The sequence below is a fragment of the Penicillium chrysogenum genome, assembly GCF_028827035.1.
Source record: "Penicillium chrysogenum strain IBT 35668 chromosome Unknown utg000001l_segment0_segment0, whole genome shotgun sequence".
Lineage (NCBI taxonomy): Eukaryota > Fungi > Ascomycota > Eurotiomycetes > Eurotiales > Aspergillaceae > Penicillium > Penicillium chrysogenum.
In genome coordinates, this window is record NW_026622749.1 from 7,678,458 (window position 1) to 7,704,165 (window position 25,708).

A 25,708-nucleotide genomic window follows, 5' to 3' on the forward strand; every position below is an offset into this window, starting at 1 on the left:
AAGTATCAGTGCAGGTACATGTTATCTTGTTTATGATTGCGGTGGGGCAAGAGTTGAATATCGAGGTATATCTAGTCGTTTTTAGTGAATGGGATGCGTAGGGTCACACCACATGCGATGTTAATGCTGCTGCCTGTATTCCTTTAAAAAAGCAAAAGAAAATACAATTCAATTCAATTCAATTCAAGTTTTAACGTACTGTAACATGAGAACATAGATGGTGCACTCCCAGTGTATACGTACAAGAATAGTCGGCCTATGCAGCTGTAGTCTAGTGGTCGAGCTATAGTGCTCAAAGAATAGGGAAGGCAACCGCAACGATAAATGTAAACGCCGCAAAACGCGGTGTTCGGTATCGACAAATGTGCGAATCGTCTGCGAGACACACAGGCGTGCGAGAAGTCACGCGTAGCTGTAGTTTGGTTCTAGCCAATTCAATTGGAAAAAGAAGCATTGATCCAATTCCGGTGATTCGTATTCTATCATTCTCTTTCACGAAGAACATGATACATACGACCATAGGGTGTGGAAAATAGGGCTTCCCGTCCGCTCAGCCGTACTCAAGCCACACGCCGGTGAGTTAGTAGTTGGGTGGGTGACCACCAGCGAATCCTCACTGTTGTATGTTTTTGGTTTCGTTTTGTTTTTGTTATTTCACAAACTAATATCACTCAGAGGTACGTCTCGACTGGATCTACCCGCTTGTCATAATGCGATGACTGAGCAGCGGACCGAAATATACGTAATAGACAGCTTCGAGAGAGTGAAGAACTTTGAAAGGGCATGGAAATGGCCTGGAGAATACACCTCCCAGGCGCGAACTTGCAGCTAGCCATTCGACAGAATCGTCCCATACTCATGCGTCAACTAACTGCGAGATCAATGGTTACTTTTCGCTGCAGCATGCGGCGTATCCTATACTTCACGAGGGGGACTTTCCGAGCGAGAGTTTCCGGTAAGCTCAACATGTATCTATAATTATCCTGACCCAAACCAGGAACCATTACAAATCCACGTGATGGACCATGGCCGTTATTGTACAACAGTGCTGTTGCAACTGGGACATTTGTAGGTGACTCTAATGCTACTGATTGCGGCATTACAAAGAAACACACAAGCACTTGACCGTGGAGCTCATCAAGAAAGGGTCGCTGAGTTACGTGCAGGGAACTTTCTTGTCCTCCAACCTGTGCAAAAGACAAGGTGTGTTCACTTTGACACGAGGAGTCAAAGTGTCGGTCTACTGTTATATTCAGCTGCTCATTGGTCCCAATGATGAACAAACAGGCGTTGAGGAGATATATAGATGATGATGACTGGTCTTGAATATTGGAAGAAATTGTCTAGAATTTGAGCGAAGAATATATTAGAAGGCAACAGAATCAATTATACAAGGGCAGATAAATGATGGTTACAAGTTCAAAAGGGCAGTTCATGGTGAGGTGATGACGTCACCTGCTACAGCCACCACCAGCCCATTTCTATGCCCAAAGCGGTCTTGGCGCACAATCTATCCTATAGCTACGATATATTTCTGGAAAGGCCTCTTAGGCAGCGATATCTCGCCAGGTACATATGTGTGTATTCAATCTTGTAGTTCCAAGAATGAATTCAACCTCGTGTTAACCGCACTCACCCACGCATGTATCTTTCCAAATCACATTGCCAAGGATTGAAGACAAGCCAAAGAAGCACCCTTAAGGTTTATCGATGCATCTCACTGCATAGTAGTGCGGGGTGATGGGAGTGGGATAAAATATCAAGGTTGTTTGTTCTTTACACGAGTAGAGAGAGGTACATGGTTACCATTTTAGGAAACGGACCTGGGCCTGAGATGGTATTACATATCTATGGGTTAATCTCAGATGCTAGCACGAGGTAGCGAATCAATCTAGCTACTTTTCGAGCTGGGAAATCCATGTCATTATTGTCGCTGCCTAGGGATGGAATGGGGAACTCGTGATCTGCACCTGCATCTGCGAGGGGGCGCGGCGTGAGCCCGATCGACACTCCAGGGCTGTGTAACAGGTGACATTCCTGGATCGGCGGTTGGGGGGTGGGGGGGTGCTCTTGGTGATTTTAGATAAATCTATATTGTAGCCTTAGTGTGAGATTGGGTTGATCAAAGGACAGTTCATAGAGCTAGATCATATATAGCAAGTGCTACCTAGGATGGACAGATGGAATCATTTTATTGAAATATCATTGTAGAAGACGTTGACCGACGAACAACGAACACGAGGGGAAACTTGAAATCGGCCTTGGCCTTCCATTTGAAGTAACATGATTTATCGACAGACAGGAGAAATATCCGCGTAAGCGTGGCACACCCCCAAAACACCAGGTATGGTGTTAGGGGCCCCGGGGCGTGCCACGATTACCCATTAAAGAACCCAAAAGATGAAAGCCTCTCAAAAGCATATAACCATAAACTCCCAGAGACAAAAGGATAACACATGGCCGATTCCATATCCCAAAATTGAACCTAAACTCCGATTCCCAAACCGTTCATCCAGGTATCATCAATCCATAGTAATCTTCAAATAGTCTTTCGTCATGTCGTGAAGTTGTTGAAGTTGGGAGACGCATTTAATGAGTGTTGCGTCGTTTCTTGAGACGAAGACTGATTTTCTTTCGTAATTCAGAGAACGGGTTCACCAAAGGACGGTTGTAGAATGGATCGTTCTTGAAGTCCTCATCGGTGAATTTCTGGAACGGAGTTAGTAATGGTGACACGATAAAATCGGGAGAGAGACATACCGTGCCAGGAAGGCGCATAAAGTTACCAGCGAAGTCATTCATCATATTGGAGCCTTCTTCGTAAGAGTATTCCTGGCCGTCGCGATCGGTGGTCCCAGGAGGATAGAAGGCGACGCCATCCAGTGGACGGTGACTGTTCAGGGCGTCGGCGATCTTGTGGTGGGGGGTAGCCCGGAGGGCCTCGGCATTTGACTCCTTGACAGCTTCCAGCGGGCTGGACTGACTGAAGCGGTTTCGTTCAGGGCGGGCTGCGTCGTACGGGCCCTCGTGGTGGTAGGAGAAATTGGTGACATCGTCCAGTCTGTCGATGATATCGGGTTGCACAAGCTGGTACCGGGGGTACTTGTTGGTGCGGCTGCGACGAGGAGCAGAGTGCTCGCGTTTGCGTCTCGGCTCAACCGGATGATGTTCGGGTGTGCCGGAATACCAGATAGAAGGCGCGGAGTTCACAGACTCAGAACGCGACCGAGAGTAGGCAGAGGGTGCTGGTGAAGTGTAGCGGGCATATGGATTGTTGCTGCCCATGCGTCTCCCCACGTTTTGGTGTCGATCTTGACCGACTTGGTTGAAGGGATGGTGGGGATGGTGGCCGGAGGCCATGTGGATGCAGTCGACTGCCATTTCGATGTTGTTTGGAGTGTTTTTCGTGTAAGATGAAAAGGTATCCAGGGTGAAAGGCGCAACGCGCAAACAGTACCCGGTGTTATAAGTAAGAGTACTTTATTTAGAACCGGTGAGGCTGAGCAGTGATGCAGGGTAGCTCGTACAGCAGCTGAGGATGTTGATTGTAATAAAAAGGAAGAGAGAAATAGATGAAGCTGAGTAGATGTAAATGGGAAAAGGTCGAGTGAGTCAAGGAGAGCTTATATCAAAGGAAGCCGCGGGCGTGACGTGATGACTTGCGTTGTAGTCCACGCCTAACGATCTCCGTGGCTATACATGGCCTAGTCCTCCAATGTGGGTTTAGTACTTGATTAACATTTTCACTAATTGCATGTACCAATTATCACTTAGAATAAAAAGATCATGTGGGTCGATATGTAGGGCTTAGTACTTGAGGCCGACTCCCGGAACGTCTACGGAGGATGGAGGTGATATCATGGGTTGTTACATAGCCCTAGAAGGTACCACTCAATAACTTCATCTACTTTATTACAAACAACTTAATTCAAGTAGGTTCAAATTCTATCGCTATTTTACTTGAAAGTGTCCCATGATTCACCATGCATAAAGACTAAAACCCATGCGAGGCCCATGTTGCATCTCACATCCGAGACTTCCACGCAGTCCACGTACTGATCGACTCCTATGACGATATCCCGACATGAACTCCACATATTATTTCTTTTATTTCTTTCTGGTTCTTTTATTTTTTTAAATCATCCTGCTAATCCAGGCAATAAAAGTCAATTTACTTAATAAGCAAAAAAACCGCCGGATATCTATTCCCGGAGTTTCCGAGCGATGACTCGCTCACGGATTAAGCTTATCGCTAGGGGGAATGGGATGTTTCAGTGCCATCTACCCCTGGCCTGGTCTAGATCTAGACTTTACTAGACTTCACTAGACTTTACCTTGGCTAATTGTAGATTTCTTCTATTTTCACCGCTTTTTACTCCTTACTATTTACGCCTATCTCCTCTCGTCCTACATACATGCAATCTGGATCAGATGTCTCAAGTATAGCTACACACATATGTAATGTACCCAACTGGAACTTTGCCCTCGACGTTAGTTTTCTCGGGCAAACCAACATAATTTGTCGCAGAACAAGCATTTGCCTCGTCGATATTGATAAGAAGGCAGCTCGTCAATCCGTGGGTATTTCTCTTCGCTGTAGGAAAAAGCACAATAATCCATCACGTGTATGGATCTTGCGGTATGCAATTGACAATTCTAAGCTTATATATGCATGGGGCGATATATCGCCCAGAGCGAAGGAATGCAGTCAGCAGCAATAGGACTGCCACTATTCCAAGTTGGAGCTGACAGCGGGGTGGACTGCGAAGGGGTATAGCGGCCCCGGCTCAAATGCCTGATTTTTAAGGGTTAATGCCTGATTTTACCTAGTTTTTGCCTGATTTTAGACCGCTTTCAACACCGCTCTATACAGTGTATTGTAAATTAAGGCTATTCGCCGCGCACAAATCTCTATATTTTAAAATTGGCCTCCGCGCCTGGAATTAGATGGATCTGAGGATTTATATAGGTGGGAATAGCTTCAAAAATAGGGATTTGTATGGGTTAGAATGGCTTCAAAAATAGGGATTTGTATAGTGGGAATAGCTTCAAAAATGGATATTTATACGGTGGGAATAGCTTCATCTTACCGGATATAGGGACTTAGATGGAGATCTACACCGTGAAAATGCCTCAACGCCCGAAATTGGATGAATCTGAGCATTTGTATAGTGGGAATAGCTTCATTTTTCCTACCTATTTTTAAAGGTGTCCGAACGTCTATCCATGGATGGTGGATAGAACCTTCCAACCTTGGAAGATTAGAAGGTTTCAGATATACCTTGCTTATTAATGCTCTGTTATAGTAATTCAGGTATTCAAATTTTCTGCCAGCCTAAATTCAGGCAGATTCAGGCAAATTCAGGCATCAACCCTTAAAAATCAGGCATTTGAGCCGAGGCCGCTATACCCCTTCGCAGGTGGACCACAGTATCAATGTTTATATAAAAGCAGAATTACTACATATGCATGCAGCAAAACTAATCTAAGAGGAACTACGTATGTAGGTGAAATGTCTCAATAATCGAGCTTTAGCCACACTGCGAGTTGCTCACAGAGGAATATATTAGATATGCGACTGTTCATTCCTAGAAGATACCAACCTCGCCAAGAAATTTTTTTTAGACAAGTAAAAGAGTGACTCGAATAGGCTATTACTACTAGTTACAGCAGTAGAAAAGTGAATCTGGTAGTCCTGTAGTAAGTGTAGCACTTCACTCTTGGACTATACATGTATCTTCCCATTTCCCGCTCAACGACTGGGCTAGATTGACTCTGTGTTTTTAAATATGACAATACTATAGATAATTTTATTAAAAACTGATTGCCAAAATTGACCTTCCCTGAAGAAATTTTTATTGCTGTGCCAACACGGAATCTCTATACCAACGGTAAATCGCTGTGCCAACGGCTTGATCGCTGTGCCAACCGGGAAGTCCCCCTGCCAATGAGGCTCACCTTACAGCGGCGAACAAAGAATGAGAATTATCAAGGGGGATAGAGCTGGTAAAAATGAGGGCCATAATAGATATAAATGTGCAAGTAGGTATACTTGGTATCATTTGCTAATTAATTGGTTAGGGTTAAACCACATGTATTTAAATCCTACACAGGGGGTGCGCCGCCCGCTGCTGTGAGCAGCTGGCAGGTAAATTACATTACCAAAAATGTGTGTTACGAAATTGTAGATATAGAAGCATTCACCATGGCAACACGCCTAGTAGTTGTTCCTAGGACGTAGGTTTATAAACTCAGTCGCTTTCCCCGGCTTTTCCCCTGCTCACCTTTTCCCAATTCCTGCTGCATCTCTTCCGTTACCTCGGACCTTTCCAATTTTCAGTTGATTGAGAGAAAAACCGATGAAGTGTCACTTTCACCATGGAGAATTATCAGAAAATTGAGAAAGCCGGTGAAGGTGGCGTTTTTGCAGCGTCTGTTTGGCATGGCTACCCTGGACCCTAGCTAACGGACGTCTTGTTTATCACAGGAGCATACGGTGTCGTCTACAAGGCTCGAGAGCTAAACTATCCTAACCGCATCGTTGCTTTAAAGAAGGTCCGACTCGAAGCCGATGAGGGCGTCCCTAGCACAGCCATGCGAGAGATCTCCCTGCTCAAGGAAATGAAGGACGAGAATATTGTCCAGTTGCTGAATATTGTACACGTCGATAGCTACACCCTCTATCTCGTCATGGAGTTCCTAGACTTGGACCTGAAGAGATATATGGATGCTCTGCCTGTCAACGAAGGTGGCCGCGGCAAAGCTCTACCCAAAGGATCTAGAATGAGCCTAGGTCTTGACGAAGCGATGGTGAAAAAGTTCATGGCACAACTTCTTGAGGGTGTCCGCTATTGCCACAGTCATCGTATTCTGCATCGTGATTTAAAGCCGCAGAACTTGCTTATTGACCGCGAGGGCACCCTGAAGCTAGGTGACTTCGGACTTGCTAGGGCTTTCCGTATTCCACTACGGAGGTATACCCACGAGGTAATAACCCCTACTCGAAGGAAAACCATTAAACCGTTGAATACTAACGTGTATTCTTTGCTCAGGTCGTGACCCTATGGTATCGTGCCCCAGAAATTCTTCTCGGTGGTCGCGTCTACTCCACCGGCATCGATATGTGGTCTGTGGGGGCTATTTTTGCTGAGATGTGCACCCGCAGGCCACTCTTCCCGGCCGACTCAGAAATTGAGGAAATATTCACGATATTCCGGTAAACACTAACTTCTTATGTCTATATTGTAATTGGGATTGACGTTCTCAACTCGATAGCCTCCTTGGTACCCCCAACGAAGAGACCTGGCCCGGTGTCACTGCCTTGCCCGACTACAAAGCCACCTTCCCTCAATGGAAGCGGCCTCGCACCCCTCTGGTGCCAGGCCTCGAGAGTGCTGGCTGCGAACTACTAGAGGGCCTTCTTCAATACGACCCCGCGAAAAGGGTTTCAGCGAAGCAGGCTTGCCTCCATCGCTACTTTCGTAAAGGGAGTTCATACTACTCTGGGCGCGCCCGCCGAGGCAGAGCCGAATGTGAGTGAAGCTGATTAAACGGTGATCTTATGTTTGCGGCTGTGAGCCTATTGTCTGCTTGTATTTCGATATCGTGCAAATGCGAATATTGCGAGACTCATACAACTACTTCAAAGCCCTCTAGTTATGACCCAATAATTGGAATTGCATATTTCCAGTATTCACCTTTTGTAACACTGAAATCCCTAGAGCTGCTGAGCATATTGTACATCGTATGGTAAAAGACCGTCATCTTCAGATCTACTCATTCGTGGTATGATACAAAATCAACACTGTAAGACCGATCAATGCAATTAAAGTTCCGGTTGTAAGGTTCCCTAGACAAGGGCCTTTCTGTAGTGGTCCTGCCGGAGCACATTTTCCTAGTATTCACATCAATTAATAATGTGGTACGTATATGAAGGGACCTAGCTACAACTGAATTCATGTCTGATTTCGACACGTTTTCAAATTGCCGCACATTCGTTCCTTGCTCGATACTGTATCCCAATCATCGCCTAGTTACATTGGCCGTTACCCAAGCTATTGTGCACCTCGATTATAGACAAGGCTTGATTTCCAACAAGATGATATGAAGTCCAGCCTTGACAAACCACTTAGACAATTCCCAGTCTACTGTAGCTCAAGGTGTGGCCGCGCCTTGCTTGTTGCTAACTCCTGCGGAGGCCCCTGCTCCCTAGTCATAGGCACAGTTGCCACTTGCTCTAACAGCGTCCCGTTTTTCTGCAACGACGGGGCAACCGCTTCCGTAGGGCCCAAACTAGCCGCAGCCCTACTCCGTCGCCGGCGGAAGAACCAGAAGGCTGCGATGACTCCAAAGACGACCGGAATCCCAACGCCTAGCCCGACGCCGAGACCCACGTCGAGGTTATCACCGCTCTCACTTTTCCCTGATGACCCAGACGGCGCCGGAGTTGGAGAACTTGATTCGGTAATTGCAGGCGCGCTTGATGGGGAGATTGTGAGTGCAGTTACAGCGCGAACTGATCCGAGCGTGAACGTCTCAGAGTCACTGCAGTTGCAGGAACTGAAGCCTGAACAGCAAAATGTCCCCTTCCCGCAAATACGGACACCATTTCCGCCGACTAAATAAATGGATTAGTTAAACTAGTTCAAAACTGGCCATCGATTAGGCTTTGGAATCCTAACAGGCTTCCTACAGTATTGGTGATGTGCGCACTGTGAGGGGCACGTTGGGACCGACTTGTTCCCCCATTCAGGATCGGTGCAGGTGTTTAGCCAGTAGCTCGTTTGACCATTCTCTTCAATATTCATACAGAGCCCGTTGCTGGTACAAATCTCCCCCTGTCCGCAACATTGGGCGGGGTTCCCGTCTGCCGAGCATGGAATTCGACCGGTGTCTGGGGTTCCATTTGAATTGTAGCATTTGGCCATTGCATTGGCCTTCAAGGCTTGAAGCGCTGGAGGCTTGTGGGAAGGGGTTAGGGGGTTGGGGGTTGGAGAGGACGCGATGAGGACAAAGTTACAATATAGAATGATTGCGATCTCACTTGAACCCTGCGGCACACGGCTTGCGGGCGGGGCGGCCAGCGCGCCCCAAAAGTATAGCTGTGGGAGACTAGCTGAGCAGACCCCAGCTGTGCTGATTTGCCCAGGCAAAGAGACATGAATCTTGATTCGCAGGATCTGCAGCTACCCAGGCGCTAAAGGGGATTGCCCAGGCGCTAAAGGGGTGCGTGTGGTCTTGGTTGTCGATCCTGGCGTTCAAATTTCAATGTATCAAACATAATGTTGCAATGCCCTGTATGCAGTTGACCAGGAGACGAGATTAGTAAAAGGGTATATAAGAGGATGAAATCAACTGGGTCCCAACTTGACGCCCTCTGAGCACAAGATACGTTACTTCGGAAAGACAGGATGAAAGAAATTGTTGATTCTGAGATACGACTTACAACATATCACAATTGTCGCGCGATTTGACTAACTCCTAGGAGAAACGGACGACCGATAGGGGTGTTTGTCAGATTGGAATACGGCCACTAGGCCGTGCATAAACATTAACCTTGGATTTTCGCATGGTCTAGTGGTAAAATACGCTGTATTTTGTCCCTCAGTATTGCACCTATATACCGTATAGGGTGAGATATTCCAAGTGATAATTATTGTGGAGGGGACTATCGGTCATTATTTCCCCTTTGCCATTTTGAGTCATAGCCATCAGGCTTCTTACGACTTATACCTGTAGCCTTTTCCTCCATGCAAGAGAACTAATAAACATTGTCGACGTTTAGCCAATATCAACGCATAAAAATTTATAGATGAAACTGAAGACGATGATTGGTTCCCGACTTTGACTTGCCCCACATCTGAGAAACCAGAACTCCATCAACACAACAACTCCCTTCATCGGATGAGATGCCTCTAGTACAATATTCTGATTCGGAATCCGACTCGGAATCTAGATCTTCTCTCCCGCCGGCTAAGAAACCTCGCCACAACATCAACCCAGGTCCATCTCTGCCGCCCCTACCTGCATCATTCCACAACCTCTATGCCTCAAGCACACGTGTGAGCGTGCAAGATAATCCCAGCCTCCATGGCGGCCGGAAACGCGTAATTCCCCATGTGGAAGGAAACTGGCCAACACACCTTTACCTCGAATGTGAGTGCCGGGTCTAATCATTTCCCCGGTACAAGCAGCTAACTTTGACAGGGTACCCGGGGAAAGACGAGCTATCGCTCCTTGCAGATGTCATCTCTCAGTCTGGGAATGTGCCAGATGAAAAAGCACATGTAATGCACAGTCTCCTGCATAGCGATCTGGGGGCCCAGCTACCCCTTCATATCAGCCTGTCTCGCCCGGTGGTTCTTCGCACCGAACAGCGTGCCTCATTTACTGAGGCGCTGCAAAAGGCTATTGACGACGCGCAAGTTTCATCGTACGTCCTGAACTAAAGGTTTTCTTAACCATCGTCTAATTCTTGAACTAGGTTTCACGTGCAGCCGGATTCTTTATATTGGTCATCAAACTATGAAAAGACACGCTGGTTCCTCGTCTTGGGCGTGCAGAGACCGAGAAATGATGGTTTAAACCGCCTATTGAAGCTGTCAAATGACACTCTTGCTCGCTTTGGCCAGCCGCCACTTTATGCAACCTCCTCGACTCATGAGCAGCATACCAGTGTATCCCTCCGTGATAGGAGCAGCAGTCTGACCGGCGAGGACTTCTCGAAATGCTTCCATATCTCACTTGCTTGGTGTCTGTCAGAGCCCAGCCCAAAGGAACGTGAGCGGGTTGCCGGGATAGATTTGCGAGGTTTGAGGGAAATTCAGGTTGGGTTCGATAGTGTCAAAGCCAAGATTGGGAATATTGTCGGTAGTATACCATTAGAAAAAAGCCCATAAGATGGCGTGTTCTTCCAACAAATCGGACGTTGTCTCCCGAGCCCATCGTGAAAAGAACATCCAAAACTCGAGATTAAATTACAGATGTACCTATTCAAATTGTTTGAGTTATTCAGGTTCTCATAAATCATCTAAATCGAAACGCCTCGTGCTAATTACCTCCCTGTCGAGGGAAGAGTGGATGTGTTGACATGCATACATGCGATGCGTGATAATCAATTTGGTTCCTATAGTAAAAATTGTCGTCCGGCTGCAAGGCAGCAAGTCGGGAAGAGGATTTAGTCATTGCAGCTCATGAAAAATGAAAATAAAGATAAAGATGAAGATTCATATCATATCTTTCTTCCTCCTTCATCTCCCTGGCAGCATCTAGCCTGAAGAGGATGTCTCCTCCAAGTTGGTATCGGTAATTACGGTAATATTACCCACACGATCGCGTCTTCCCGCGATCAACTCCCATCTTCCTCTCTCAACACCTAGCCACCATGCAGGTCCCAACTGTAACTCTAGTGAGTCTCAATCACCAGTGACCAAGATGCCTTCTAACCTTTATGCCTTATCTAGGAAGACCTCCAAGCGTTCCAATCTAAGCACTTTCCTGGCCAACAGCTGGCCGCGTTTCCCCAAGAAAATGACGAGACAACAGACGAGGATCTCGGATACTACCCAGATGGAGTGAAGCGCACACTCACAGATGAGCAGATTCGCATGTTCAGACACAGCGAAATCCATGCCCTGCTGCGAGAGAGGCAGCTCCAAGCTGATGAGGCGCAATACCAAGCTCGGATGCAGTCATCTCCAGATGATGGATCAGAGGGCAAACCACCCTCTGCACCAGAGAAGCGGCCTCTAAGCGCAGAGTCTCAAACACAAGGTGGAGATCAGAAGCGCTCGCAGTCACGGAAGGGGTCCAGGAAACACATTCCAGCAGACAAATCCTCTACACTCCTCGACTACGGGGACGACTCTGGTCAAGCACAAATGGCAAGGCCACCAGTGTCACACCAAGGTCGCAGGATTATCTCCTACGATGATTGAACTAATCCACCTGGTATGCGCGATGTTCGAGTCAATTCCCCACCCCATGCCGAGTACCTGGCCAGAAACCCCTATCCCTGATCCAATGGACAAGGCCAAGCCTATTCTCCTCACGGAACTAACCAAGCGGTAAGTTATCCACATTCTATCACACTACACCCTCGCCCGTTCATGATGAATACATGTATCATCCTTAGCCGGAAAGCCATACCATCTACGGATGTGTAAGGCATTGACGACCTTAATCTTCTCTCTGAGGGCTCCTTCATACCTTTCAATCACATGCACACATGTTTAGTTGCGCTTCTAACAGCTTATTAGTTTCGCTACTTCACCTCGGGCTTTCTGATGAAAGCTTGTCACTTCTCGCATCAGTGAAAAGGGCACCCAGCCCACCACTTCCACAAGAACGCCCCCAGGAGTCCCGTCCTATCGCTGGATGTCCCGAACGAGATAACTATGAGATGGATTCTACTGGCCTTGGAGTTCGTAGATCGTTTGCCAAAAGGATTCCCTGGTCTTGGCGATTCTATCAGAACAAAAGCGACCGGCTTACCTTGCCAGTTGAGAAATTCACCGGTGCAGCTGACCCACATCCGAAATCCACGCTTGCCAAGGGCCGCAATTTCACCGTTGTTAGAGTGCGTGACAATCACGAAGATCCCATCACCCGGCTTCGCGGGCTATCTCTTTCGTATTTGTCGAAGATCGATATCAGAACTGTTGGCGTCACAAGATGAACAACCGTGATCATATGTGCTTACAGTCCCTTGCATTGGCAAGTGGTGGCAGTGAGCATAACACCCGGCTTTCGGCTTATCTGATCATCAACATAAAATTCAATAAAGTAAATTTTTGACTGAGCTACCATATTATGCAAATTTCCCAATGTACTTCATGGCCGAGAGTGCTCGCAGCCACGGCCCGTCCCAGTGACCAAACTAGTTTCATCAAAGCCAGCTTCCTTCTACTCCCACGCAAGACTGCATTCACACCACATATTCTGAAATGGATGTTTGACTGTAACCTACCGCGCACAATATGGGCCTGCTTGGTTTCCTGCACGAACCAGACCTTATAACATCTCTAAGACCAAGGGGGAAAGTAGACAGTCAGTGATTCAGCATATTATTATATCCGTACAGGTATATTTCCAAACATCGCTGCAGTATGTATATGCAAGACAAAGCCAACTCAAGCAGCACTCGAGATATAAACAAGGTATCGAAAGTATCAAAACAAATGCCCCCAAATGCGAAACTAGAACACCATAAAACCCCATCCCAGATACAGTTTTATACAAGCCAAGCCAACCCAGCAACAGAAATGCAAAAGCGCAAATGCAGTTAAGCATTATTTGCACAAGAAAAGCTTGCACTGCTGGGGTTATCATGAAGAGCTTTCCCGGAGACCCAAAGACCCAGACCGCACAGCGTGACACCAACAGTAATAGCAAAGAGATTCAGCAAAGTGAGCGCAATCTTCTTCGGCGACGAGAACCACAGACCCTTGTTCATATACAACCAAAAGATGCCACTGAAGCCGTACGTAAACCAACTGGCGAAGAGGGCGGTGATCAAGCTGAGCAGGTTACTGAACACCGGTATCGCGGAGGAAATAATCCACGCCATGATCCACAGTGCGAGGGCAATACCAATCCACGATCCCGTCGCGATCCAGTCGCGCTTGTGCATGCGGTCTGTTCCCTGGAAAATACGCAAGTAGACGTATTTGAACGCGACGTGACCGTTGATCACACCGGCGATGATGATGGTCGGCAGTGAGATACCGTACGCGACTTTCGCGACCATGGGCGAGGCGGAACCCAGCGCTGGAGAAGTCACGCCGCTACCGGCGTACCGGTAGATTACTAGCGCAGCGGTGATGTACAGGCCCATGTCGATGCCTTGCAGGAGAAGAAGAGATTTCGTGAAGTCCTTTGGGTTCTTGAGTTCGGCCATTAGGCCGAAGAAGGCGGCGTGGCCGCAGAAGGCGAAGACGATGTTGCAGACTGCTGAGAAGCCGTGGAAGAGGTTCGTGTCGACCACTGCGACGACGTCGTGTCCGGGTTTTGTGATGCCAACGGCGATCATGACGATTATGACTGATGTCATGATGCTTGCGAATGCTGCGGTTGGTTAGTGGGTCGGTTTTTCGGGATGGAGGGGATGGAGGATGGAAACGCACAAACTATAGATAACCATGACATCTTTTCAAGAGTGCGAGGTAATGAGCAGAGGAAGGAGACGATCATGCCGACGATGCCGAAGACGATGGAGCAGGTGCCGTGGTTTGTGATGGTGTTCATGGCAACGGTGAAGGTCAACAGGTGGCTAGCCATGATGAAGATGAAGAAAATGATCTGTGCCGCGCCGATGAATTCTCGACCCCATTTCCCTGCTACCACTTCACCGGCGTCTGCCATCGTGGAGATGTGAGGATACTTCCATTTCATCTGTCCCATCACGTAGCCGGTGTATGTGGCCAGTGAACCCAAGAGCACCAAGACGATGATCGCGCTGAGGATAACATTAGCTCCAATTCCTGCACAGTGAGTCAGAAGGTAAGCTTACGGAACCAATCCCAGACCTGCGACAGCGGCGGGCAGTGACAGCACACCCAGTGATACTGTCTCGGCAACCATCACTAATAGAATGTTAGATTGGAGGTTGATTTTGATATAGCATGTTATCACATACGTAGACCACATTGCCTAAACCGGAAATACGTTAGTCACAGAGCTATTTCACTTTTCGAGCTATGCAAACATACCACCACTTGAGTACTTTGTACTTAACCTCAGCGAACTCCTCGTCGCCAAAGGCATCTTGTCTGACTTTCGGAACCTCAACAAACTTCTCCGGATCAGACTGCAAGTCGGCGGGGTTGATATAGGGACTCTTCTCGTTGGAACCGACATCCAAACCAGCAGGTGAGGAGCTCATAGCGAAGATATCAAAACCAGAGTATACCCGGGAAGTAGATATCACGACGGAAATCGAGCTCAAAAGCGGAGAACGAAAGCAAATCGCTTGACACAACAAATTGAACGACAGATAGAGGTCTTCACGAATGGAAAATAGTATTAAAAACTCGAATTGACAGAAAAACGCACCCACCAACTTCGTAAATTGAAGAATAAAGAATCCGCCACCCCGAAACAGATGTGGATCTCCGACCTGCGGACCGAATCGACGAATCAGCTCATCGGGACGTAATATAAAGGCCGAAAAGGAGTTGGTCCGCTGGAGCCGAATGGGCAAATCTGCTGGGCAAAACTGGGGAAAAGGAAAACTTCGCTCCGATGCCGGCCTCCTATATAGAAATTAATCTGCCTTTTCTATAGGGATTCAGGTCTGGGATGAAGATTTTTTTCATGAAGGCTCTAAATGATTGAGGCGAATATTTCGGCCCGCGTGCAGATTTAGGGGAACTTTAACTTATAAGCTTAATTTCCGTCAGTCTAGCCTATTAGCGATGGACTTGCAGGATGTCGTGCTTGCATCTCTGCCCTAAATTCAGGAGGCGTTCGGATGCAGATCGGTCGGAGCTGGGTCGCTAGATCCCGTTTCCAAGGTTCTTTAATGAATTGTATGATCTCATAGGCATATCTTTGTTAACATTCTCGCTTCTATTGCATATAGCTATAGCTTGATGGCGTTCTACCCTGTATATACCTACATACAGTGGGACCTCTGAAATATTGGACCAGACTTTTGTACCCAAGTATACCGCCCTTATACCGCCTCCCTTTTGAATATACTCAGCTTAATGGTCTTCTCGGGTAGTCTTACCCAGTGGTCTCTTCATATGTCTTCTTAGTGGTCTTTTCATATGTCTTCTTATTCGTCTTTTTGAGTCTCCCCAGGTACATACCCTTGACTGCTAACCGTTGGTGCAGAATCACATCCCTACACGCTAACTATATTAGGAGTTTTAGACTAGCATAACTGAATTGGAGGGCGGTATACCTGGGTACACTTATATATAGATGACGGGTGGTGAGCTAACTGTAGATAAAAATAACAAACACGTGACTTAATAAACCCATCAACTTTTGGCATAGGCAAGTGAACGACGGTCTTTCACCGACCAGACCAAAATCCCGAAAAATATTTCGAAAAAGAGCGGTCAATAAGTTGTCATAGACTTGTGCGGGCGACTATATCAGGTATCTAACGCCAAATACGGCTAGCGCAAGGTCCTACAGCGGGCCCACCTAAGAGCCTCAGCGCACCCAAAAGCCCCGTCTCCAAAGCAGCTCTAATGTCATCCTCATTCTCGACTTGGTTCCTTAAGGGCATCAACCCCGAGAGTTATCACTCTAAATCAACCTTTCTCCTCCCAGTGGAAGATCCTCGAGAAACTGAACGAGCATGAGTTTCAGGTCAATAAGGAAGAAAACAATGACTATGGCTTCTGTTCTTTCGCCTCGGCCAAATTTCAATGCTGTGACCCCAAACAACGTTCTAAGGAAGCCTTTATGAGAATATACATTCAAGTTCCCCATCGAAAAACTGAAAAGGATGATACGGATACCAGAGGCCAACAAGCCACAACATTCACCCCGCCAGAATTAATCGCCTATAAGGACCTCACTCAAAAGCACTCAATTAACACACCCAAACTCATTGGATACAAGACCGATACCCAGGATCGGTCAGGGCTAGTTCCGGGTGGGTTTATTATCTGGCTTGTTTGGGAAATCGTTCCAGGGCGACGCCTCGGAGATAGCAATGGCGCTGGTCCATTCTGGGCTCTTGAAAGCGACGAAAGAGAGCGAGTCCGCACAGAGTTTGTCAAGGCTCTTCCGTAAGTCGATATTCCTTCCAAGATTCTCTATCTCTATCTGCACTGAATCTAACTATTATCCACGGTCTAGGAAGCTAGTAGAGAACGGGTGGTTCCCTACTGTGTCTGGGGCAAGCAGTCTAGTTTGGCACCGGGACACTGAAACACTGTATGTTATTTCCACGTCATCTTTCCCAGTTTTGCTTACTTACCAATGTACTGTAGCTACTTCGTTGGACGCTTTAGCAAGACCGGCAAGCGCAAACGTCCGGTCGAGTTTGCCGAGTGGATAGCGACTTTCGAGCTCGCTAAACCGGTCCCTCCAGTTAGATGGGGAGATGACGGCTGGGATAAAGATACTTCACGCTGGGAATGGTAGCTAAGACAGGAGAATTGTTCGTTCCATCTCCTATTGACAAGAAAACAGTAGCACCTTCCAACTTTAGAAGGTTGGAAATGTGTATGTAATATGTATGTAATACCTAGGTATTGAGGTAATATCGAGGGGTACTAAGCCTAACGAGGTAGGCTTGGCGCTCTCAACTATAGAATATCTGGGATGATGATACTTTGGCAGTCAAGATGTCCACAGGCAGGACAATCATACCCAAAAGCATCGGGGGAGACGGCAGAGAGCCTGGTGCTGAGACGCGCGAATTTCTCTCCTTCTGTCCTCCAGAAACGCAGCCAAGCACACGCATAATAGCGCAGCGCGGTTCAAACGATTGGCAGGACATCGCCTCTCCCGAAAACGACTCGTCTACACAACAACCCAGCGGCGGATCCTCAACATTAACCCCTGACCCAACAGCTGCCTTGGGATTTACCGGCAGTATCGGTCGGGGATACCAGAGCGTCGTGAAGGCCAAGGCCAGAACATACATGGACTCGTTCCCAGGTCCAGACAACACTGGGGCAAATGCAGTTCATTCGAGGCTTAAACAATTGCTTGCAGGAAAGAAATGCCATGAGGAAGTGCTGGTATATCTGAATGACAATCTTGATTACCGCCTAGCCGCCATGCAACTAGCCTCTCGATATGTTTCGTTTCTGGAACTTCAGTTCCCTGACGGCCTAACGTTCGACACGGAGGCTTGGTGTAATGACCTAGCCCTGAAGGCGGTAAACGATGATTGTTCGACAGATGCACAATCGAAGCTAGAGAAATACAAGCAGGTCCGCGGGTATATCATGGACACCGATCTCTTCGGCCGTCCCATGGTTGGTCAAGGCTTCTGGTACACCAAACCCACAGAATATCTTGCCATCGCGCTTGTCGAATCATCTTCGTTAAGCATTGATGATATTTGCGATACAATAGACCGTTTAGTCAGACGTGAGTCCTATCCTCCCTGGTTGTTAGCAACGCTAATTCCTGGCTTCAGTCAAGGATCTAACGTCCGGAGGATAATGGAATGGTGTTTTAGGTGCTCTGGTGAAGCATTTGGGTGAATCAGTTGCTTAGAGACATACAGTGTCTTCTCAATTTGAATATCTATGTATCGCATCTCTATCAATGGTAGAATGCTTACTATAAGATTGTTTGTTTTAGGGAAGGCACATATACACTGAATGATTGTCATTGCTTCTGAATTATACATATTTAAGCCTTAACCAACCATTGAGCTGGTGGGTTTGGTTGTTTACGGACCCCTGCGCGCTCGCAAGCATGGCGACGTAAAACATACACTGTCTCTGTGAGACAGAGAGACCAGACCCATGGCCCTGTGAACCAGCTGACTCGTGCGCATCAGTGGAGTAGATTACTGGTGAGTACTCCACAACCCACTGGCCATTAGGCAGCTGAACTTGTCGGAGATGGATTGTTTGCTCGTATGTGCTCACGAAGCCGAATGCACTGAAGGTCGCCCATATACAGGATGGGCTCACCGGGGAGACGCCTGAGTTGTTGAGGCCGGCCATACGCGCGGCTATAAGAATGGTGAGGCACGATCCATAGAACCTTTAGTTCCCTTACAATAATCCAACATGGTAAAGACTCTGATGGAATGACACCGGCCTGCCCGATGTGCTTCCTCTGTCTTCATGGTAAATTGCTGGAGAAAAATCCAGTCCCCATGCCCGACTGATATCGACCTTTCGAAGAAAGATTCTTCGCAAGTACAATGCCTTGCTGTGTAAAATAGGGTGTAGAACGAATCCGAAAGGAGGAAACGTTACACTCTCAGGGATGACGTTGAGATAGGTGAGGTTGAGATAGGTGAGGTTGAGATAGGTGAGGTTGAGATAGGGTTTGAGAAAGAGGCTGAAGAAAGGAGGGATGAAGGACAAAAGGAGAGAAGCAAGATCTCAGATGTAACCGAGCACCAAAGCACAGCACCGAACGTCATCGAGCTATTCCACATCTGGGGATACCGTCCCGGCCACGGGAAAGAGAAGGAGGTCGTAGCAGCGTGTTACCCGAAAGAACCCAAGTATCTCACCTCCTCGCGAGACACTTGGGATGGACACTTGAGACAAGAGGCAGACTTAGTAGAAGAGACAGTGCAGATTGGTACGACTACATCATGTGTTAGTGTGTATTCTAACTCTGTATCAATATGTGCTATAGGTAGGGAGCATCATGGTCATGGGAATCTCATTGCAAGAAAATGGTAATGTTCAAGCTTGAACTTGTGTGCGCACAGTCGTAACTTACAGACTCTGGTTTTTGAAGCATTTGATTGCATGTCGCTCTCTCTTTTCTTGTGGCCGTTTCCGTCGTCTTCCTGTATATAGAAGCACTGGACCTTCATAGCAAGGCGAGAGTGAGGCAATATGGACTGGCTTGTTCAAAAGTAATACTCTGCACGGCAATAGTAGGATGCCGAGCGAAGGTAAGAAGGCGGGATGCTGGAATCGGAGCTCGCCGTCTTCATTGGAGAAAGCTTTGTCTGCAGCGAGCAAAGAAAACAGACCGGTAAGGCCGTCGCTGCTTGAACAAGGATATCAACGTCATTTGTCGGTCGTTGACTCCCCAAAAGCAACATTGCCGCGACACCGATCAATATGAATTGTAATATTTAGTCGATCCAGCATTATGCCTATTGTCGTCATGGTTGAGAGGCATCAACACCTCTATCCTTGTTAATGTTACGCTGGTTGGATATGGTTTGTAACAAGTTCCCTTGAACCCGCTCTTGTAGCGTTCATGGGCCAGTCGAAACGCACTTTTAGTCGGCATTTGGGTTGTATTCCCTTCCAAACAAGTCAAAACGGAAACGCCGTGTGAGTCCCGGTTTGCTCGAGCGCCAGTATCTCAAAGATACCGGCTCCCCACGGACCCTGGCCAGTGGTAGATGGATCGAACTTGGCAGTTGAAGATCCGGCTGCCACTTACTGCAAGTAGGCTTGAAGGTTGGGTTGGCGGGGAGGTGGTTCTGAAGCCAATCCTGAGCCTGTTTGTAGTATTAGCCTAGTTCGAATCCTTTTCACCATCTCGCCGGCGTCTTTCCTTTAATTATAAGTTTATAAATAACGTAAATCGGATATCTCTTCTTTGTCAGGTTCGACGCTGTATTCCACTGTTGCCATACACGTGGGGCATCATTTGGGTTGATCCCCCGTCTGCGCGGTCCCACTGCTCCTATGTGTCGGGAACGCGAGAAAAGAACTCTGTCCGAGGTATTATTGATGAATGCGGAAATCTTGATAGGGGCTCGAATCGCACATTGAAAGGCTTGGGCGAGTAACTTTGGCGGTTTAGCCGCTCGATGTTGGAAACCGTGCGGATGAGCATTGTAAAAGATGATCACTGATTCCCTCTTCCAAGTTGACCCATGCGTCTAGCTCAAGTCGTACTTGAGCGATGAGGGAAGTGAGATGTAAAGTGAGATATAAGGAAGAGCGAGGGATGATGCTGACAGGGAAAAATTGTAGTGGGAAGGTGCCTACTTATAGGAGAGAGTTGGACTGTCAAAGAGATATTCATGCAATAAAGTCTAGGAACAACAAAGAACACTAAGTAGCATAAAAGGAGAGCGAGGTATTGTCAGAAGCTCATATATAATTATTTCAATCTCTCACATCTCACGTTCTTTATCACCGGTGAGCCCATCCATTTTGGACATTCACCGACTCACTTTTCTTTTATACCATCCCTCTCATCTGGCTTCCAATAAGCTCCTTCTATGGCAATCACTTGAGTTCTTGGCATCTACTTCCTGCCTCACCCTTGCCAGGCTTGCTATCCAAGATTCCCCAGGGTATCTTTAAAAAAGGCGGCTCTTCCTGCTTTGAAACCTGTACTGGAAAAGGCGGTTAAAGTGAGGGACATCCACTACGAAAGCTGCCGAAGGGGTGACCAACAACCCCTCCTTCCCCTGATTGCAAGTTGTTCGAGGCAGTCGTGAAGAGCTCGAAAAGGAAATGAGGTCCTCGAGCAAGCAGCAAGGATATAGAAATGGCTCCCGCAGAAGTGACCAATTTCTGGAGGCATTTGCAGCCATCGGTTCGTCAGGCGCCCCTAACTGCACGTCCAGGAAGCGACAGGAGCTTCCTATCGACGTGGTGAAATACCTACGTTTCACAAATGTCCACCAGCCATTGCAGAAAGGACTCTTCGAGCTGGGATTTGAAGGACCGGCTGGCCAAGACGTCAGGTCGACGCATCGGGCTACGAAATGAACACTCTTTGCCTCCTCTTACACCAGGAATGGGAAAAAGGACCGCAATTCCTCGGCCACCGCCGCGACAAGCCACACCTAAATGAGGGAAGAGAAACGAACAATTGCGGGCTCCACGTTATTGGCGTTTGAGCTTATTATTGCGGGGAAATTTATGGAGGTGGTACAGGACCTCCAAAGTGTCATCGAAAAGATGCCAGCAATCTTCTAAAGGGAGATAAGTGGTGTATGAGACAATGCACCCGCGGGATGGTTTGTTCGATTGGCCTGGGAAGGATACGCCAGGCTGCCGTTGGATGACTTCCTATATATAACAGTGCCTTCATCGGTTTATCCTACGGAGACCTAAACACGTCACGGTCATGAAGGGTGCTTGCCTGAAGAGGTCACCTATCACCTATCGATATAGAGCCACTATACAAGATCCTGAGACCAACAAGGACGTGAAATTCGATCACTTCTTTGGCCGAAGCTCAAACACGCTTCCGGCAGTTCTCAAAAAACTGGTTCACAAAGCTTTGGTATCTTGTCGCAGGCGTTGCAGAGGCGATAGACAAGCTGATCGAGGGTGATAGCTTAGTGAAAGGAAATCGCTATCACTGTCGCCTGGATAGGACTCGTCTCCATCGGGTGAGTCGATTTCTAATCGATCTTATATTGTAATCATCTCGCTAATACTTTTCTCAGCCCTAGGAAGTGCCAAAATGCCTTACCGAGTCTCTGTTAAAGAGGCTACACGAGGAGCAAGTTTACTCCCAGTCATTCCAAACTTAACAAAGACAAATTTGGTATTAACTAGATCGTACTAGGGGCGAGGATCGCGATCCCTACGACTCGCTATCTACGAGACCCACGAATGGCTATATGACCATCCACTATCATAGTATGTCATCCGATATCCTTCCTAGTTTAGGCTCCATTCTGACCAGTCATTACTAGGAGGTCCAAAAAGGCGATGCCTCGTTCGACGTCCACTGCGAAACTAGAAAAACTACAACTTATTTCCCATCTCTCTTTTTTTACCTTTCTGTTTCTCCTTCAGCCACATCAACTACACGACTGTGTGCGTCGCGTGTGGCTCAACTACGATGGCAGTCTCCAACCGCTTGGCATTCGGAAAGACATCCTATAGAAGTTGGTATTGTCGAACTTACTAGATCTTGAACGAAGGAGGTAATAGTAAATTAGTGTGAACATAATATCTTCCAATGACAATGTTCCACGTTCCACGCAGAGAGATATATACTCAAGTAGACCAAATATTTCCTACTTGGGCGAGTCCAGCTTTAGGAAATCTTTGTCATAGAGCCGAAAGAAACACTCATGTAGATACTATATGCCTTTATCTTTAATTCATAGTACAGAGAACCCACTTGTTCTACCATTCAAGTTGTATCTACTATCAGGTTTCCTTCCTCGCCAGCATTATCGTCTAGCGATGCCTTAAACTCAGCACTTCCATTATCGAGAAACCGGAGCAAAGTCTCCATCTTAAGACAGACACGCCATATTAGCAGAAGGGCCCCACCGCTGTCAGGAAGGTCAACATTTCTAGTCTCGAAACAGATATTACCCGATATGGCGGGATGGTGCGAAATCCATGAACCAGAACGGACAAGCCTATAACAGACCAAACTAATATGGTCTTGACCCGCGTTGGAAATACGCACTACAAATACTGGCACTGTTAATGCAGTGAAGGATCATTTCAGCGGCTGAGTAGCCACCATCTTGGAATAGTCATATGCGAGTTCATGCATCCTCAACACCAACGGCGGTTATGATATCCCAAGCTGCATACAACATACGCACTTACACTAGTAACACCGGTTTCAAGATAATGACTTCTATTCAATCCTGTGATTGACACAGCCTAGCTGATTTATCTGTACAGATAAAAAGAAAATAGGGGCCTCAGCCAGCCCTGCATGAATCCATCCACCAACACCAACACAAACGCCAGCAGACTTTCCAGTCCAGAAGATAAAAAGCAAAGCAAAACACAGAACACCATGCTAGTAAAATGCTATCATACAAAAACCCACCAACCATTCCTATCTCATGCACCATGTTGTAAACCCCTATCAACCCCCCAAACTCCGCCGCTTAAGTCTCCGTCTTTTCCGCTGCGACTGCTGAATAGAATCATCGTTCAGAATATCCGGCGGCAGCTCGAATTCCTGCTCTATCTGCTCGGGCACCGGATATCCGAATGCGAGGGTTGAGCGGGACCCGCCGCGGCGGATGCCTTTTGTTGCGGCGATGGCTGCTTCGCGTATGTGTCGTTGGCGGAAGAAGGATGTGAATGGGCCTTCTCTTGGTGCGGGGTTCCAGAAGTGGGTAAGGGAGGGTTGTTGGAGGGGTCGCGGGGCGGATTTTTGGGTTGCTGGGGCTGGGGGGTGTGGGTGAGGTTTGGTGGGTGATGGGTTGGGCTTTTTACGTTTGGGGCTGGGTTTTGGTTCGGCGTCATTGGTGCTGGTGATGGTGGTGTTGGTATTGGGGACGGATTTCGAGATAGACTTCCGAGAAGCAGGTGCTGTCTTGCGCGTTTTAGCGGCGCTTGCGGAGCGAGCTTCTTGGTGAAGCTGACGCGCAGCCAAGGCGTCGACGTCGCTTGGGTCTAGATCTGGGTCTGCGTCTACGTCTGGCGTGCTTCGTATATCAGTTCCCGGTGCCGGGGAGCTGTCCACGTCCTCAGCGGGACGGGATCGTTTGCGCGAGTGCTGTCGGGATGGGACATTCGGTGCTGCCTCGGTGCCTGGCACTGGGTGTGCTTTTTCCTTTTCCAGCTTGCGGCGACGCTCTTCGTCTTTCCATGCTTGGAACTTGTTGACCAGAGTGACTAGTTCTTGGATTAGGATGTCGCGCTTCGGCTCGTAAAGCTTCTTGTCGCTTTCGTGGACTCCCGTCAGGCCCATCATGCGTAGCCAGTCATGGCCGCGAAGCTCGTCCAGGAGGCGCTCTAGGACTTGCTGTTCGTGCTGAGCACGGTTGCGCTCGATGTTGCGGAGTTGTTTCTCCTGTCGTTCGAACTTGCGGTGCGCGCGGAAATAGGTCTCTTCGCTCAATGGGTCGATTGCGGGTGTATTCGATGCGGGCTCGGGGAGGGTGATCTTTTCACAGTCATGGAGGTTTAGTAACGGGTTGCCGAAGGGTGTAGGGTTGGGGTTGGAGCAGAAAGGTAGTGGTCGGGATAGATCGTCCACGAGTGTTATGGTTGTTTTGGCGGCGAGGAACTCTGTATAATATCCAATGTCAGCGATGCGCTCAAACCGTTCCAAGGGACGAGTAATCTACCAGGTTCCGGGACATCGAGGCTGATGATCTGTTCATAGTTGTGGAAATACTGCGCCAGCTCGCTCTTGCACCGTGACCCGATATCTGTCGAACGCAACGACCGTCTCCCCGACCGTGTGTCTACCGTAGGCTGCTCGGCGCCAGTCGCCTCGCTCTTGATATCTCGCGTCGGAGTCGCGCCCTCCACATCACCCTCTTTCTTGATCGCGTTCTCATCGGTGTCGGCCAGCGATCGATTATCATTGCGACGAGTCGTGCGGGTCACAGGCGAAACAGGCGGTTTGATATTCGAGGCCACATTCGCTGGGGTAACGGTGCGCTGCTTCGCGACCGACGGCGCTGGAGAGATTGTGTCTAACGGGTCTGGCGATTCATGAACGCCGCGCAAAAAATCCGCGCCGGAGGGGGTACCTTGATCACGGCGGGCGCGTGGGGTCTTAAAGCTCCCATTTCCGTTTGTACGTGTCGCCGGAGTCGCCAATTGCCCGACGGAGGAGGCGACTGTGTCAACAGAAGAAGAGGAGTCGCGACGGGTGCGATTGGAGGTGCGCGGGCGCGTGGGCTTCAAGGAGTTGGGACGAGATTTTGGGGTAGGATCCTTGTCGAGACAATCGGGAGAGCTCTTGCGGTCGGCATTTTCGATGCGCGGTTTCTTTGTCGGCGGCGCCAGACCGTCGGCGGGTTCTTCAGGCGCCTGTCGCACAGAGCGGAGTGAGGACCGCGACAGGGGGGCCATCGTTGAGGAAGATCAGTTCATTGTGTGGTTGGATTTCCCCAAGGTTTTACAGGGACTTGGGGATGAGATAGCAGAGAAGTTCTTGGCGGATATGGAGGTTAAGGTGATGAACTCTGCAAGGCATCATCTATTGTTTTATGCTTCTATTCATTCCCAATGCTTTGTATTTGTGTTCTATTGTTCTATTCTGACTTGATATAATTCTGCTTTAGGTCTCGAGACATTCATATAGGCAACGACCTACAGGTAAACCTCCACTCTGTTATGCGTCTACAGTCGATTCAGCACGATTTCTTTTGCTAAGTCTGCTGTAATAGAAATAT

At 48.0% G+C, this 25,708-nt stretch overlaps 9 protein-coding genes across 9 annotated transcripts; 5 read left to right on the forward strand and 4 right to left on the reverse strand.

Moving 5' to 3' along the window:
- Positions 1-2,589: 2,589 nt before the first annotated feature.
- N7489_003014 (uncharacterized protein) lies at positions 2,590-3,381 on the reverse strand (the record flags this gene model as incomplete). Its single annotated transcript, XM_056708769.1, has 2 exons — positions 2,590-2,709; positions 2,761-3,381. The coding sequence occupies 2 exons, from the start codon at positions 3,379-3,381 to the stop codon at positions 2,590-2,592; spliced, it is 741 nt and encodes a 246-aa protein (XP_056573071.1).
- Positions 3,382-6,378: 2,997 nt separating this feature from the next.
- Positions 6,379-10,898, forward strand: N7489_003015 (uncharacterized protein; the record flags this gene model as incomplete). The annotated part of the gene is made up of 7 exons (XM_056708770.1): positions 6,379-6,409; positions 6,488-6,987; positions 7,053-7,216; positions 7,276-7,490; positions 9,919-10,155; positions 10,207-10,432; positions 10,484-10,898. The coding sequence occupies 7 exons, from the start codon at positions 6,379-6,381 to the stop codon at positions 10,896-10,898; spliced, it is 1,788 nt and encodes a 595-aa protein (XP_056573072.1).
- Positions 10,899-11,383: 485 nt separating this feature from the next.
- On the forward strand, positions 11,384-11,936 carry N7489_003016 (DUF3807 domain-containing protein; the record flags this gene model as incomplete). Its single annotated transcript, XM_056708771.1, has 2 exons — positions 11,384-11,407; positions 11,463-11,936. 2 exons carry the CDS (start codon positions 11,384-11,386, stop codon positions 11,934-11,936), a joined length of 498 nt encoding a protein of 165 aa, XP_056573073.1.
- Positions 11,937-11,982: 46 nt separating this feature from the next.
- Positions 11,983-12,676, forward strand: N7489_003017 (uncharacterized protein; the record flags this gene model as incomplete). Its single annotated transcript, XM_056708772.1, has 2 exons — positions 11,983-12,065; positions 12,250-12,676. 2 exons carry the CDS (start codon positions 11,983-11,985, stop codon positions 12,674-12,676), a joined length of 510 nt encoding a protein of 169 aa, XP_056573074.1.
- A 606-nt stretch (positions 12,677-13,282) lies between these two features.
- On the reverse strand, positions 13,283-14,881 carry N7489_003018 (neutral amino acid permease; the record flags this gene model as incomplete). Its single annotated transcript, XM_056708773.1, has 5 exons — positions 13,283-14,064; positions 14,124-14,455; positions 14,510-14,582; positions 14,636-14,649; positions 14,709-14,881. The coding sequence occupies 5 exons, from the start codon at positions 14,879-14,881 to the stop codon at positions 13,283-13,285; spliced, it is 1,374 nt and encodes a 457-aa protein (XP_056573075.1).
- Positions 14,882-16,419: 1,538 nt separating this feature from the next.
- Positions 16,420-17,106, forward strand: N7489_003019 (uncharacterized protein; the record flags this gene model as incomplete). Its single annotated transcript, XM_056708774.1, has 3 exons — positions 16,420-16,748; positions 16,819-16,896; positions 16,953-17,106. The coding sequence occupies 3 exons, from the start codon at positions 16,420-16,422 to the stop codon at positions 17,104-17,106; spliced, it is 561 nt and encodes a 186-aa protein (XP_056573076.1).
- A 203-nt stretch (positions 17,107-17,309) lies between these two features.
- Positions 17,310-18,138, forward strand: N7489_003020 (uncharacterized protein; the record flags this gene model as incomplete). Its single annotated transcript, XM_056708775.1, has 2 exons — positions 17,310-18,063; positions 18,113-18,138. The coding sequence occupies 2 exons, from the start codon at positions 17,310-17,312 to the stop codon at positions 18,136-18,138; spliced, it is 780 nt and encodes a 259-aa protein (XP_056573077.1).
- A 182-nt stretch (positions 18,139-18,320) lies between these two features.
- N7489_003021 (uncharacterized protein) lies at positions 18,321-18,992 on the reverse strand (the record flags this gene model as incomplete). Its single annotated transcript, XM_056708776.1, is given in 2 exon segments — positions 18,321-18,690; positions 18,706-18,992. Coding segments are annotated over 2 exon segments (657 nt in total), but the record flags the coding sequence as incomplete, so codon positions are not given.
- Positions 18,993-23,436: 4,444 nt separating this feature from the next.
- N7489_003022 (acetyltransferase SAS4-like domain-containing protein) lies at positions 23,437-25,385 on the reverse strand (the record flags this gene model as incomplete). The annotated part of the gene is made up of 2 exons (XM_056708777.1): positions 23,437-24,590; positions 24,650-25,385. 2 exons carry the CDS (start codon positions 25,383-25,385, stop codon positions 23,437-23,439), a joined length of 1,890 nt encoding a protein of 629 aa, XP_056573079.1.
- Positions 25,386-25,708: the final 323 nt, after the last annotated feature.